At 41.0% G+C, this 16,832-nt stretch overlaps 1 protein-coding gene across 1 annotated transcript in view; it reads right to left on the reverse strand.

Annotated features, from left to right (window-relative positions):
• Window positions 1-214: 214 nt before the first annotated feature.
• Window positions 215-16,832, reverse strand: part of LOC139380169 (acid-sensing ion channel 4-A-like) — a 145,097-nt gene continuing 128,479 nt past the window's right edge. Inside the window, exons 2-11 of the mRNA XM_071122614.1 lie at window positions 9,462-9,606; window positions 6,879-7,006; window positions 6,614-6,767; window positions 4,200-4,253; window positions 2,524-2,677; window positions 1,911-2,002; window positions 1,593-1,672; window positions 999-1,106; window positions 531-684; window positions 215-292 (exon numbers count right to left, since the gene is read on the reverse strand). Of these exons, the coding sequence (XP_070978715.1) occupies window positions 553-684; window positions 999-1,106; window positions 1,593-1,672; window positions 1,911-2,002; window positions 2,524-2,677; window positions 4,200-4,253; window positions 6,614-6,767; window positions 6,879-7,006; window positions 9,462-9,606 (1,047 nt within the window). The 3' untranslated portion in view covers window positions 215-292; window positions 531-552. The remainder of the gene's footprint in view (window positions 293-530; window positions 685-998; window positions 1,107-1,592; window positions 1,673-1,910; window positions 2,003-2,523; window positions 2,678-4,199; window positions 4,254-6,613; window positions 6,768-6,878; window positions 7,007-9,461; window positions 9,607-16,832) is intronic.

Raw genomic sequence — 16,832 nt, forward strand, 5'->3', positions numbered from 1 at the left:
TGCTTACATACAAGTGGTCTATTAGCAGCACAGGTTTGGTGTTTGACTTTGGCTGTAGCTTTTTCCACTGGTGACAGCAAGAAAGGTATAGAACTGAGGTCCCAGGGTCTGAGAGGACATATTTTATTGTCATTTTATTGTCATCAGGGTGGAAAGATGGCCACTGGGTCTAGCAGGCAAAGTCCTCAAACATTCCATGTGGCTGTCCTTGGTGGTGGGGGAGATGGTGATTTGGTAGAATCGTATTGGCGTAGGCTCCATCTGGGTGACTTCTGGTCATGTCACTGGACTCCTGGTTGCCACAAAGACCACAATGTAATAAGATATACTAAATGGGTGAGTTTCCCAGACACAGATTAAGATTTGTCTTGGACGAAGAAGCACGTTCAATGGAGATTCTCCATTGAGCAAGCTTTTTAGTCTTGAGCTAGGTTTAATCTTTGTCTGGAAAACCAACCCTAAATTATGTACAGTGTGTTGGCTCAATAAACCAAACGATATTGCTTTTGAATAAACCAAAATGATAATACCTTTGATGTAATGGTAGATATTTCATGTAGATAATTTTTTTACGTCTATGGAAAATTGATGATTTTGGATGATTTTATATGGACTCAAGGAGTAAATTTGTTCCTCATGAGAGAGGGACCTGGGAATTGAAGTTGCCTCTGGGGGGATGTAATCCTGTACAATGGAATAAAACAATATTTTTAACAAGAGATTAAACTGATCTCCCTGAAAGATGTGCAGTGATATACAGTAGCTTGTAGTGATATAAAGATTGAGAGTGATAATGGTTATAAATATATCGATTTACAACCATTTGTAATGTGTTGTACATCAGTTACACAAATCGAGTGGTATGGGGACAGAGAGAACTGAACAACCCCATTTCAGGAGGCTCATTCCCCTTTGGGCTCTCCCTACATGCACAGAGATGCGTAGGCCTACAAACTGCCTGATGCAACATGCCTGCCCTCCACAAGCAAATCACTCACCTTATTGGCTTTCATATCTTGCAGATCCACAGTGGCAACAGTGGCCGTTTGTTGTTTCTTCTCATCCTTCTGTGGCCTCAGCAGACGCTGCAGCCTGTGCTTTATCACCTGGGTGGAGGCAGGATGGAGGGAGGGATGGAAGAGTGCAAGCAGAGTCAGGAGTTCACTCCATCAGCACATCTGGCATGTCCCAGAGCTCAGCGAGCGATTTTCCATATCATTAGCCTCATATGACACAAGTGAAAGCCTTCACACTCATAACTGACACATTAGCAGTAATAGTAGCGCTAGTCCGCGCGTAACAGTTTAAAATGTCAAAGTGCCACTAACACTGATTGAGGCAGACATTTTAGAACAAAGTCCTTGGTGTTTATAGAGCAAGACCAGCTGAAATGTGTGTAGGGTTGTTAAATTACTTTCCCAAAATATGCAGTTATTCCAGGAATCCCAGTTGGAATCAGGTGGGAATAGGCAGAAAATGCAGAATTCTCCAACCAGAATTTCTGGAAAACGTGGGAATTTTGCAACCCCAAATTTGTGTCACCTCTTGTGAGCTTCATGCATATACACATATTATAAGGCTAGACAATGTACCTCGTAAACATAATCCAATATTTCTAAAATGGACAAAATACTGGCTCCAATGAACAAGCCCATCTGGCCTCCAATGTCACCTGAAAAGGAAGAAATGTAATATTAAGAAGGATTTCAGGTGATGCCAATAATTACTCATTCACTCATATTTGAAAACCATTGTCTGAAAATTCAATTTATTACTAGAGCCAAAGAACCAGTGCCAGGCAGTTTCCATATTAAGACTTATCTTAAACCACATGAAACCCCAATTATTATTATCTTTGAATAAAGCAAGAGCGAGAGAGAAAGGGGTCATAGTAGAAAATAAAAACTCACCTAGTAAACCTGCAACATCGTACGCTTTCTTTTGTTCAATTGTTTCATAGTTAAGAGCCTCAAAGAAGATATCCAACACCAGAAAGTTGTCTCTAGAGATGGAGAAAATGAGAACAATATTAAACGATAACTGCATATGTTTAGTCTACGTTGTTATAACCAATAGTAAAGTGTTATTATGGAACATACAAAATTGCACTTTCCTTTTTACCTCAACCACAGCACTATAATATTACCAGGATAATATATACAAAATATATACTGTACCATGTCGTTTTTGTGGTTGTTATAAATTGTCATGATGGCACTTTCAATTCAAATTCAAATGAATCAAGTTAACAATTCACAGATTATGGGGACTTTAAGATTTTAACAGCATTGGCAGGGAACATGAGAAGCATGGGCTGAGTCTCTAATGGAACCCTAAATGCCCTTCTTCTGACCAGGGCCCATAGGGTTCAAGTCAAAAGTAGTGCACTATATTATATAGTATCTATGAATAGGTTGCCAATTGAGACACACCTGATGTGTAGCCAACCCCTGAGGGTGTCTCAATTTTCTAGCACAGATCTTTTCCAGGTCACAGTAATGTAAGTAATCACGTCAGTTCTACCTGATATACTCCTCAGACTTGTCGTACTTCCTGGACAGGTAGCGAGCGGAGCCCTTGCTGGGGATCTTGACCATGGAGAGCTCCTTGCCGTAGCGGGTCAGGTTACATGGTGTCTCACAGGGACAGCTGTCCCCAGTGCTCTTCTGGAGAAGGGCTGGGAACACAGAGCAAAGTGTTTTAGCCTGGGTCTGGGACACAGCTTGGAACACAGACCAGAATGTAATAGACTGGATCTGGGACATGGCCTAGAACATAATCTCGGTTAAACCAGAACTAAAGTCCTTTGTAATTGGTGAGATGCTCGATGAAGTTCTGGCTGCATACATGTTAAGGGAAGAGAGAGAACGAGAATCGGAACTGGAATGAAGAGCTCCACCCTCTGTCTATGCATGTTAAGGGGAAGTCTATGGACCAAATGTCCCCTCCACTTCCCGAAATTCAAAAGATGCTAACACCTACAAAATCTGGATTTTCCAAAGCACCGGAACTAATGCTGCTCGTTATCTTACGCATCCCGTTGTATCATGACAGATCTACGGTACCATTTATGTTTACGTAGCCTGTCCACGAGAGAACACCTAGAATACAGAGCAGACAGTTGGGGGCTCTTCTCCTGGGCACTAGTCTCCAAATGGGATGCAAGCACATTTCAGTTAGCAAGTTAAAAGGGAAATTCCACCACTTTTTAACCTAATATTCAATATCTCCAGCACCCTACCTTGATCAATGTTTATTTACTACATGCTTAGCATGCATACTGAGATCATGGCTAGTCTCAATATTTATTTTGGCCACACACGCCCATACACACACACACTTTAACACAAACATGCATAAACAATTGCTCATTCATGGCACTAAAAGAAAAAAATGAGATACTGCATCAACATAGACAACAATACATGCCTTACTCAACTCATCCCTCATTTCAGGACAAAATTCAATTCAGTTAGAAAAAAACTGTTATCCAAATTTGGTGAGTTGTGTGTTTTATAGCTCTTATAATGAGGTTATTTGTATGCAGGGGCAACACAGAATCTATTCTTAGACTGAGGCACACAAAAAGTCACCTACTGTATATAATATAAATATATAAATCATGTTTTAATTTATTACCTTGAATTTATTCGGATTGAGTCGAGAATACAGCTAGATATAAATATGAGCCATTCTTGTAAGATATATATCTAGATTTAGCGCACCCACCCATGAAAAGGGCTTGAAATCCTTTTGAAGAGGAAGATAATTACATTTCTGGCTTATTAGGCTCGAAGATCATAATTGTCCTGATACATCTCATCACATAATAAAGCGTCTCTTTTATGACCGCCGTAATGTCGTGGAGACAAGGCACCTCTGCACAGAGATCACCCAGAGCCTGCCAGTGGGGAGTCAGCCACAGCACATGGAGTTGGTTCAGTGACGGAATATCAAATGTATGGTGAAAGCTCAGAAAATGAAGGTAAGTAAGCAGTCACTTTGTCACTCACAATTTTGCGCATTTTCGACTCCAACAATTGTCATGTCAACACGGAGGCAATGTCATTTTTGCCATTTTTGCCTAGGCAATCCCTACCAGAACATTGAAACACAATTTCTCCTTATAATTGAAAATAATGATTCTGCATTTCACTCAGGGACCATTTATGACAATAAAAAAGAAAAACATGTCTTACCAAGCGCCTTGTCGACACACTTGATGTTACTGGGAGTGCAGATATCAGCAGTTCCTGGAGTACAAAACATGAAATGAGTTTTATTAAGAAAAAAACAAAAATGGCCACCATCCATATTGCTACCAACATGAAAAACTCTCACTGAGAACAGAACACTAGCTTATCATTCATCTACAAACGCAAGTAGATGTGGGAAGATGAGTTCCATTCACACTTTTTCGGCCACGTTGGGCATCCTCCTCTGTTTGCATTGAGAAATGGAGCACCGGGGCCCAACCCCAAAGGCATATTTAGAAAGTCTTTAAAAAACAATCAATGATTCACCTCATCACAGTGACAAGCACAGCACAGGGGCCACTAATGATAGGAATTCATCAGGAACACAATTCATCGTGGGAAATATGTGTGGCGAGCAGACAACAAAATGTTCTTTGAGTTAATGTTTTAGGAACAGTAGCCTTTTCAATTTGCATTAGGGAAGATTGATTTGGGGACATTAACGCCGGGGGCACTGAGGAGCAGAGGCATCCTTATGATCAGAGTAGCATGACTGCACAGGAAATCTTTCACCCTACTCTCAATGGAGAGAGGTCAGGTGTCTCTCTACAGGGGATGTTACATCAAGGCCCTTCATTCAGGAATGAAAATAAGCAGATTTGTATACCAAATAAGACTCCTGCCATGACTACACATACAGTTGAAGTCGGAAGTTTAAATAAACCTTAGCCAAATACATTTTAACTCAGTTTTTCACAATTGTTGACATTTAATCCTAGTAAAAATTCCCTGTTTTAGTTCGGTTAGGATCACCACTTTATTTTAAGAATGTGAAATGTCAGAATTATAGTAGAAAATTACTTATTTCAGCTTTTAGTTCTTTCATCACATTCCCAGTGGGTCAGAAGTTTACATACACTTAATTAGTATTTGGTAGCATTGCCTTTAAATTGTTTAACTTGGGTCAAACGTTTCGGGGAGCCTTCCACAATAAGTTAGGTGAATTTTGGCCCACTCCTGACAGAGCTGGTGTAACTGAGTCAGGTTTGTAGGCCTCCTTGCTCGCACACACTTTTTCAGTTATGCTCACAGATTTTCTGTAGGATTGAGGTCAGGGCTTTGTGATGGTCACTCCAATACCTTGACTTTGTTGTCCTTTAGCCATTTTGCCACAACTTTGGAAGTATGCTTGGGTAATTGTCCATTTGGAAGACCCATTTGCGACCAAGCTTTAACTACCTGACCTGTTGTCTTGAGATGTTGCTTCAATATATCCACATAATTTTACTTCATCATGATGCCATCTATTTTGTGAAGTGCACCAGACCCTCCTGCAGCAAAGCACCCCCACAACATGATGCTGCCACTCCCGTGCTTCACGGTTGGGATGGTGTTCTTCGGCTTGCAAGCCTCCCCCTTTGTCCTCCAAACAAAACGATGGCCATTATGGCCAAACAGTTATATTTTTGTTTCATCAGACCAGAGGACATTTCTCCAAAAATTACGATCTTTGTCCCTATGTGTAGTTGCAAACCGCAACTGGCTTTTTTATGGCGGTTTTGGAGTAGCGGCTTCTTCCTTGCTGAGCGGCCTTTCAGGTTACGCCGACATAGGATTCGTTTTACTGTGGCTATAGATACTTTTGTACCTGTTTCCTCCAGCATCTTCACAAGGTACTTTGCTGTTGTTCTGGGATTGATTTGCACTGTTTGCACCAAAGTACGTTCATCTCTAGGAGACAGAACTCCTTCCTGAGCGGTATGACAGCTGCCTGGTCCTATGGTGTTTATACTTGGGTACTATTGTTTGTACAGATGAACGTGGTACCGTCAGGCGTTTGGGAATTGCTCCCAAGTATGAACCAGACATGTGGAGGTCTACAATTTATTTTCTGATGTCTTGGCTGATGTCTTTTGATTTTCCCATGATGTCAAGCAAAGAGGCACTGAGTTTGAAGGTAGGCCTTGAAATACATCCACAGGTACACCTCCAACTGACTCAAATGATCAATTAGCCTATCAGAAGCTTCTAAAGCCATGACATAATTTTCTGGAATTCTCCAAGCTGTTTAAAGGCACAGTCAACTTAGTGTATGTAAACTTCTGACCCAGTGGAATTGTGATACAGTGAGTTATAAATGAAATAATCTTTCTTTAAACAATTGTTGGAAAAATTACTTGTGCCATGCACAAAGTAGATGTCCTAACCGACTTGCCAAAACGACAGTTTTTTAACAAGAAATTTGTGGAGTGGTTGAAAAACAACTTTTAATGACTTCAACCTAAGTGTATGTAAACTTCTGACTTCAACTGCATATTGACAGTGTATGTGCGGTACATTAAATGGGTAACAGGGAATCATATATAATACCAGGGGATTAGTGAGTAGTGAGTGAGGGCTACCGTAAGCCTTCTTACCAGGCATGTGTACCATCCTGCAGTTGCATTCCCGGAGAACCTCCCTGGTCTCGCAGCGCAGGCGGCAGGCACTGATACTGTAGGTGTCGTATCCCGGGATCATCTGGTCGCTGGTGGAGCGGCAGTTCCCCCAGGGCTGGGGCAGGTAGGTCAGCTAAGCACAGAGTGATTGATTAGAGCCATGTCTGAGCCACACTGCTCGGGGGTGAGGATAAGTGAGTACTGAGAGAGTGGTAATCTGGGTGAAAGCGGTGCCGGGGCCTACCCTTTGTTCCTGACATGAAACAAAGGTCTGGAATCCCGGGGAGACTCCGAAGCCCAGCTGGTGGATGTAGGGAGGCTCATCCTGGCTGTGGATCTGCACGCGGATCCCTGCCTCTAACGACGTCTCATCTTCCGGGATAAAAGAGGCACGTGTAGGCAGTACAAAAACACACGTACAGAGTGGATCCATTCAGCTTTTTATCCATCAATCCTAGGGGAAGGCTAATTGTGACAAGGCCGATCTCAGTAATTTGAGAAAAACAAGACACTGACAATGATCACATCTACAGTGAGGGAAGAAAGTATTTGATCCCCTTCTGATTTTGTACGTTTGCCCACTGACAAAGAAATGATCCGTCTATAATTTTAATGATAGGTTTATTTGAACAGTGAGAGACAGAATAACAACAACAAAAATCCAGAAAAACGCATATCAAAAATGTTATAAATTGATTTGCATTTTAATGATGGAAATAAGTATTTGACCCCTCTGCAAAACATGACTTGGTACTTGGTGACAAAACCCTTGTTGGCAATCACAGACGTTTCTTGTAGATGGCCACCAGGTTTGCACACATCTCAGGAGGGATTTTGTCCCACTCCTCCACAGATTTTCTATGGGATTAAGGTCTGGAGACTGGCTAGTCCACTCCACAACCTTAATTTGCTTCTTCTTGAGCCACTCCTTTGTTGCCTTGGCCGTGTGTTTTGGGTCATTGTCATGCTGGAATACCCATCCACGACCCATTTTCAATGCCCTGGCTGAGGGAAGGAGGTTCTCACCCAAGATTTGACGGTACATGGCCCCGTCCATCATCCCTTTGATGCAGTGAAGTTGTCCTGTCCCCTTAGCAGAAAAACACCCCCAAAGCATAATGTTTCCACCTCCATGTTTGACGGTGGGGATGGTGTCCTTGGGATCATAGGCAGCATTCCTCCTCCTCCAAACATGGCGAGTTGAGTTGATGCCAAAGAGCTCCATTTTGGTCTCATCTGACCACAACACTTTCACACAGTTGTCCTCTGAATCATTCAGATGTACATTGGCAAACTTCAGACGGGCATGTATATGTGCTTTCTTGAGCAGGGGGACCTTGCGGGCGCTGCAGGATTTCAGTGCTTCACGGCGTGTTACGGCAGTGTGTTACCAATTGTTTTCTTGGTGACTATGGTCCCAGCTGCTTTGAGATCATAGACAAGATCCTCCCGTGTAGTTCTGGGCTGATTCCTCACCATTCTCATGATCATTGCAACTCCACGATGTGAGATCTTGCATGGAGCCCCAGGCCAGGGAAGATTGACAGTTCTTTTGTGTTTCTTCCATTTGCGAATAATCGCACCAACTGTTGTCACCGTCTCACCAAGCTGCTTGGCGATGGTCTTGTAGCCCATCTCAGCCTGGTGTAGGTCTACAATCTTGTCCCTGACATCCTTGTAGAGCTCTTTGGTCTTGGCCATGGTGGAGAGTTTGGAATTCTGGATTTTTTATGTTGATATTCGGTCTCTCACTGTTCAAATAAACCTACCATTAAAATTATACACTGATAATTTCTTTGTCAGTGGGCACACGTACAAAATCAGCAGAGGATCAAATACTTTTTTCCCTCACTGTACATATACTGAACAAAAATATAAACACAACATGTAAAGTGTTGGTCCCATGTTTCATCAGTTGAAATAAAATAACCCGGAAATGTTGTATATGCACAAAAAGTTTATTTCTCTAAAATGTTGTGCACACATTTGTTTACATCCATGTTAGTGATTATTTCTCCTTTGCCAAGATAATCCAGCCACCTGACAGGAGTGGCATATCAAGAAGCTGCACCTGCTCATTACACAGGTTCACCTTGTGCTGGGGGCAATAAAATGCCACTCTAAAATGTGCAGTTTTGTCACACAACAATGCCACAGATGTCTCAAGTTTTGATGGAGTTTGCAATTGGCATGTTGGCTGCAGAAATGTCCACCAGAGCTGTTTCCAGATAATTTAACGTTAATTTCTCTACCATAAGTTGCCTCGAACATCATTTTAGAGAATTTAGCAGTACGTCCGACCGGCCTCACAACTGCAGACCGGTTTCTTCACCTGCGGGATTGTCTGAGACCAGCCACCTGGACAGCTGATGAAACTGAGGAGTATTTCTGTCTGTAAAGCCTTTTTGTTGGGAAAAAAATATTCAAATTGCCTGGGCCTGGCTCCCCAGTGGGTGGACCTGGCTCCCAAGTGGGCCAGGCCCACCCATGGCTGCGCCCCTGCCCAGTCATGTGAAATCCATAGATTAGGGCCGAATGAATTGATCTCAATTGACTGATTTCCTTAAATGAACTGTAACGCAGTAAAATCGTCGAAATTGTTGCATGTTGCGTTTATATTTTTGTTCAGTGTATATGACTTACAGCACTGTCAACAGATTTATCCCTTACAATAATAATTTTAACGAAAGCATTCAGGATAGTGGCGACATTGCAGAAATGCATCACTAGTGTCCTATACAAACATAATTCAGAGATGGGGTAGAATACTGTTGATTTATGACAACAGAAACAGATCCCGTAACAACATGTAAGGTTTATGACTTACTTGTCTCTTTCCAGATGGGGAGATACTCGTCCTGTTGGATATCCAACATAATCTCCAGCCCATTTCCCATTCCACCTTGCTTGGTTTTCCTGGACGTCGACTTGTTCCCATTGAAAGTGTAGCATTTTCCATATCTTGTATAGACCTATGGGAGAATATATTAATATCAGAAATGTCATAATAAACATGACAATATCCATCTCTGCTGTAAACAGACTCATACAGTACTTGTATGGTGTAGCAATGAAGTTGGAGGTATGGACCGGAAAATGAAGATGGTCGACGTGGTCTACATTTTCTGTCTGTAATGGCTACCCAGAATTTTTCAATGCATTTTAATAATTCTACCTACATGTACATATTACCTCAATTACTTTGACTAACCGATGCCCCCACACATTGACTCTGTACCGGTGCCCCCTGTATATAGTCCCACTATTGTTATTTTACTGCTGCTCTATAATTAATTGTACTCTTTTATTTCTTATTTTTATACATATTTTTTAAACTGCATTGTTGGTTAGGGGCTTGTAAGTAAGCATTTCACTGTAAGGTCTACACTTGTTGTATTCGGCGCATGTGATTAATAAAATCTGATTTGATTTAAATAAACCTAGGAGAGTGTTGAAGGGAGAGTGTTTATACCAACAGTCTTGATCTTTATTATACCATAGAAACATACAAAATATAACTTATTAAAAATGTATACCTATATACTTTACATACTTACAGACTATGATAAAAATGTATACCTATATACTTTACATACTTACAGACTATGATAAAAATGTATACCTATATACTTTACATACTTACAGACTATGATAAAAATGTAGTTTGCTCTTCAAATTTACAGAGCAAACACCCACTAACGATCCATTAAGGATTCCACAAACTGATCACACAAAGTTAAGTGTTCCCTTTCTTATCTATGTTGATAAGAGAAGATAAAAGACAGAATCATTTAAAATTGAGGTAGAATATCTGTTGAAAGCTTGACAGCAGCCTTTTAGGGAAACATAGAATTCCTTTGTTTATGGGCCTCATCTCGCTACAGTATGAGCCAAAGTGACACAATTATATTATTTTGACTTGACACCGTGAACCTTGTGGAGCATTAGAATGAAAGATGAGGAAATCACATGACAAACAAAATCAGCAGATGAGACAGTGGGATTGACAGTAAAATAACAATGGTGCCAAATCCAGGATGTTTCTGTAACAAGTCTGTGTTAACTTCAATATCAGCACACGTAGGGTTTCACAATTCCAGTCATTTTCTCAAAATGCCAAGGTTTTTCAGAAATTCTGGTTGGAAGATTCCCGGAACAGGAAGGAATAAGCAGGAAATCCAGAATATCCTCCAACAGGGATTTCTGGAAAAACCTGGGAATTCCAGAATTTTGCAACCCTAAGACAAACTTTACAATGAGTGGTGTGATGACTAAATTAGGGTTGAACGTCAGACAACACACAAGTACTAATTTACAGACCACAGGGTGTGCTCTGATCTCTGATAGTTACAAACCAAACCTTTACACTGTCATATGGCTCTGCAGCTGGCTGTTGTACACCATACACAACAGTCATTAAGAGTTTGGTGTTGTTTGAATCCCATATTTCCCCTTTAAGCCACTGTTTACCAAACTGGGATGTTTACTAAAACACAGGCATGTACAGTACAGTACACACCCTGTATATGATTATGCTGTCCCCTAAATCAGGTAGGCCCATTCCCCTATATAATGTGGGAGTGACCGGCAGTTAAATGCTTCTGGGGCAAAGTTTCAAAATTCATTTTGAATTGCATGAATGCAAACATTAATTGCTTAGCTCTTTGAATCGCTCAATCAATCAGGCAACAGCACTGGCAGGCACCTGGATAGGGACATGGCTGGTTTGGGAGGGGATGTTGGAGGTGGAGGCCCACTTTTTTTTAATTTCTTTTCCTGTTTATACTGAATTCATCATCACTTAAAGTATTTCTTACTGTCCTTTTCAAATTATTTTGAGTGGAAGCCTACAGGTACATGTTTTATAAACTTAGAACTTGAAAAGGATAATGTACCTGTAATTCCGACAAAAAAATAACAATAAATAATAATAATCGTCCCCCCAAAAAATCTACTCTGTGATCCTTCAAGAAATGGGTACATATAGAATATGTAGCCTAGTATGTAGAAAGAAAAATAAGTCATCCAATTATTTAAAGCCCTACTGTGTAGTTGTGGCTAAGCCAATGGTGTACGAAGAGGACAATAGTGTGCAACCCGCCCTCTTTGACTGACGTGCTATTTGTGTGCGTTGGTTTAATCTGTGGAAGGCGGGCACAGAGCAGCAGAGGAGGTAAGTTGCACCCCATCATTGATTTAGCCTGCTTTATTGACATACTTAAGCCTCCACCACTGCACTCGATTTACAGAGGGAGAGGAATTAAAGAAAGAAAAAACACACTTACAGAGATAGTCCTGAGTTCTGCTCTAAAACGTGTGATATCGCTGGGGTATTGGCAAATTATGTCCACAGAGAGCAGGGGAAGTTTTTCCATCGTCTCAGCCTGGAAATGTTTGTTGACAGAGCCTCCACTGATTCATTTCTCAGCTTTAGCCTCTCTCTCGTCTCTCCAATAGCCTGTGTGATTGATGGAGCGTTTCCCCCTTGTTACATCTTGCACCAAATTTAGCAAAGGTAACAGGGCTGACTATCAATTCCAAGGAGGATCATGGTATCGTCTCTGAAAAACCAAACATCCTGTACCATAGTCACACCAACTGTTTATTCTAAAATAATCCCTCACATGTATCTACAACAATATACACCTTTACAATAAATCGTGTTGTGGACCAGTGGTCAACTTTTAATGAATGTAATAGATAGCTACATTCACAACAAAGGTTAGAAACAAAAATGATTTAAAACAATGTATACGCCAACACTGGTACGAACAGCTGGATAGTTACATGCTATACACATTAAAATGCAACCAGAGTCCTTAGCAGTAACTTTGCTTTGGAAAGATGCCCAACTACTCTAATTTGCATAAATCTCTCTTGTTCTAGCGGCTAGCACCCAACTTAATTGAGCTTAATGTCAGTCCATTAACAGTCTTTTGGCAGTATTTTCTCCTCAAATTGCCTTGTTTCTCCATTTGAAATACATTAAGAGGCTCACCGCTTGCCACATGTAACTCCTGAGCCCTTGTGTGGTATACCCTAAAACATCCTCTTTACGGCAGTCATCTGACAGTTCCCGGGTGTTTTCCTTTTAAATAACCCACAAGAATCACTTGAGCGCTTCTCCTGAGGACATCCATTTCTTAGCATGTGGCCGTGTGTCAGCGGCCGGGGCTCTTCGTGTATGGATGAGGAGGAAGATTATAATTAATTTCAGATGGTGGTGGAACACGCTGCATGGCAGATTGGCAGTTGAGTCCCATTAAGGGCGGCTCATGCAGGTTTAAAGGTAAGAGAACGTTCCCTGGTTTAATGGCTTCATTACAGCCCTCTGGCAGAGTGCTAGGGTTCACACAGTAGCATATATTGATGGAATATCTACATGAGCTAACTAATCTTGTCTCTTGGTTGGTTCCTCGTGTTAAGTTACAAGTAGGGTTGGAAAACTCTGGTAACTTTCCCCAAAGGCCCAGGTTTTCTAGAAATCCCCCACTGAAGATTCCCAGAATCAGGAGGGAATTAAGCAGGAAATTCTGAATCCTCTGACCAGGATTTCTGGATAACCTGAGAATATTGAGAAAGTTACCACAATTTTGCAAACTTATTTGGAGACATGTGTTGGTTGGTTGCTCTTGTGTTAAGTTGCAAGGCAGGAATGATTGAGTAGGGACATCTATGAAGGAGTCTCACCAACAACTGAATTTCACATACAGTAGCTAGGTGCCAGAGTAATGCAGGAACTAAGGGGAGAGATTTTACCTCACTGCTCAAGGTGCCCTCACTGCTAGACGGTAGTTTAGTCATTTAATTCTTAGATTAATTCTTATCTTTCAATCGAAGTATGCCATTAGAGTCTATCAGAGGCAACATGAAACAAATTCAACACATTTAAGATCCTAACATACTGACGAGAAGGAAGCGCTAATTGAGGGAACAGAGGTGGTGCCCCAAATGGCCCCCTATTCCCTATAGAGTGCACTACTTTTGAACAGGGCCCATAATGCTCTGGTCAAAAGTAGTGCATTAGCTACATAGGGAATAGGGTGCCAAATGGGACACTGACAGACACTCCACTCCAGATGTTTAAAGACAACGACAACGTGGTTTGGGTAAACAGAGTAGACATTGAAGCGTATCGTCTAAACAGAGTGGATAAGAATGTGAGGCACGCAAGGTTCTGCACCATTTGCTCCTGTCTCATGGGTAAGTCACTCAACTCGGCGTATAGGGCACCACTTTGGCACACATTCAGACGCATTACATTTATTGTATATCAATTCCTAACTTCATTAAACAACTGACTGGAAGCATCACTTTACTGGTGGCCTATCCCTCTAGCATACAGCACAGTAAGCAGGACGTGTCATCAAGGACTTGTTTGCATGGCAAATAGAGCGGACTACGGCAAAAAAATCTGAGCGGATAACGAAAGGATTTATCTCATCCCTTTAATTGGAGATATGTAGTAAATTATATAGTTAACGGACACACGCAACAGGGGTGAAATTATCCTTAAACTATTGAGTCTCTATTCACTGTTGAATGTATGACTCAGTACACAAAGAACCATCAGTATTTGCACACCTTCAGTTACATTTTATTTGAAGAAATATAGAGAACACGTGCTGAAAGGAATGTGAACGCCAAAGTGGATACCAAGAAATGTCAAAAATGAGCAAGGTAGTTCAGCATAAAGAGTACTTTGTCTTAGCTACAGAATTGAAGCATCCCTATGCTGATAGATCAATCACTATGTCACCATATTCTGGGACTTTTATTCTGTTTCTCATCTTCACTCAACCCAAAAATAGGAATAAAGAAAAACATGGGCGCTATACTCCCTAGAAAATACACACATTGTTCATCTCCAGAAACTAGGAGGCTGTAGCCCTCCTTCCTATCCTCATGTTGGATTATAGCAGGCTAATGAAGCAGCACATGTGCACTCGACAGAGTCTCTGTCCCAAATGGCACCCCATTCCCTATACAGTGCACTACTTTTGACCACGGCCCATACAAAAAGGAGTGCCCTATGAAGGCAACAGGGTGGTATTTTGGACTGACCAAACAGAAGGGGGGGAAATCTACCTTGACAGTGTTGACAATGTGCCAACATCAAGCAGCCTACACGGACACATAAATGAGCCATTTTGGAAATGTGATTAGATACCAGTAATATAACGGAGATCAATTAATTTCTATCACCAGTGGCACACTGTTCTCTAAGCAGTCTTTGTCAGTAATGGAAATGAGTCCTCGCTTGCTTGTAAAGCTTGGTTAAATGTCTTGGAGGACTGAAACAACCAATTGGGCACAGAAACGATGCCCCCATAATTTCCTCTATAAATCAAATGATTAAATCTTCCAATTTCTTAAACACCCAAAGGCTTCTATAAATGTAGCATTGCGGAACATTAGATACGTTGTTCATTTGTATGTACTGCTGTAGTCATGTCATATTTTCAGATCTGTATTCAAATTAGTTTACTGGATTGTGCATCATACACGTGTCTAAACTACACTAACCATTTGTGACAGTTGACTTATGTGCCCTTTCTTGTAGAGGTGGTGAACGCAAATGGACCCCTCGATACAATCTTTCGCTCTTTTTTTACACTTGGATGGTCAGCATCATAGCACTGATGAAAAGAGCGGGGCAGATTAACGTTACTACCACAGCAGTGCTGATTGAATGTTATCATAGGTCACAAGGGTCCCTCACTAGACTTATATAATCCACGTTTATCAATGTACCAGGCTATTTCCTTTTGGGTCGATTTGCTCTCTGTTCTTATTTGTGATTTGGTTTGATAATAGCTAATAGAGCCTGGAGGAAAGAGGAGAAATCTGCCCTGGGCAGAGTATGCAGCTAAAACCCTGCCTGAGGCATTTGTCTAACTGTCGACTATTTTTCTGCTGCTGTTTAGATTTTCTATTTGAATCAAGGCACCTCTCATTAACATAGACCTTCACTTCTCCAGCTCTCAATCTTCCACCTCCCTTGCTCTCTGTCCTCCAGACTCCTCTATCGCTCCAAACTACTCCTGCCACCGGCGTACCCGGGTGCCCCCTTTTGCCTGGCAAACTTTTTATTTGCTATTAATCCGATGAGAGACACCTCTGGGAATGTCTGGGGAAACAATATCTATTGAGGCAAAGCCAAATGCCGAAGATTGACAATTCTATATTGGAAGAACAGCAACGACTACATTGCCATGTAAATCATCGGTGTACAATATATGGTGTTCCAAGGGTTTAGTACAGGCCTTTCTCTGGTCATCAGTCAATGGGCATTTTAGAGTTTAGACCTTGATTGAACACATTCATTCTACATGTGTGGATTATGGTAATTTGGGCAAATTTCCTCACCCAGCATTAGTACACATTTATTACAAAGGTTATTAAATATGTTAGACATAGAATACGTATAGATCCCCTTAGCACCATGATGTGATCTCTAAAGAGACATGCAACCCTAACTTTATTCACAAGGAGCTGCAATAGGTGCAACATACAGTGCCTTCAGGAAGAATTCACACCCCTCAACTTTACACATTTTGTTGTTACAAAGTGGGGTTAAAATGGACTTAATTATTTTTCTTTTGTCAACAATCTACACACAATACTCTATATTTTCAAAGCGGAAGAAAAATTATTCAATATACAGTGGGGCAAAAAAAGTATTTAGTCAGCCACCAATTGTGCAAGTTCTCCCACTTAAAAAGATGAAAGAGGCCTGTAATTTTCATCATAGGTACACTTGAATTTTTTTTTACCAGCAACAGTGTGTGAAAACCTTGTGAAGACTTACAGAAAACGTTTGACCTCTGTCATTGCCAACAAAGGGTATATACAAAGTATTGAGATAAACTTTTGTTATTGACCCACCATAATTTGCAAATAAATTCATTAAAAATCCTACAATGTGATTTTCTACATTTTTTTTCTCATTTTGTCTATCATAGTTGAAGTGTACCTATGATGAAAATTACAGGCCTCTCTCATCTTTTTAAGTGGGAGAACTTGCACAATTGGTGGCTGACTAAATACTTTTTTGCCCCACTGTATCTAATAGGTCTTTATTAGATAAGCATTCAACCCCCGGAGTGAATACATGTTAGAATTCCCTTTGGCAGCGACTACAGCTGAGGCTATTTTTGGGTAAGTATCTAAGAGCTTTGCAAATCTGGATTGAACA

Source organism: Oncorhynchus clarkii, chromosome 22 (genome assembly GCF_045791955.1).
Source record: "Oncorhynchus clarkii lewisi isolate Uvic-CL-2024 chromosome 22, UVic_Ocla_1.0, whole genome shotgun sequence".
Lineage (NCBI taxonomy): Eukaryota > Metazoa > Chordata > Actinopteri > Salmoniformes > Salmonidae > Oncorhynchus > Oncorhynchus clarkii.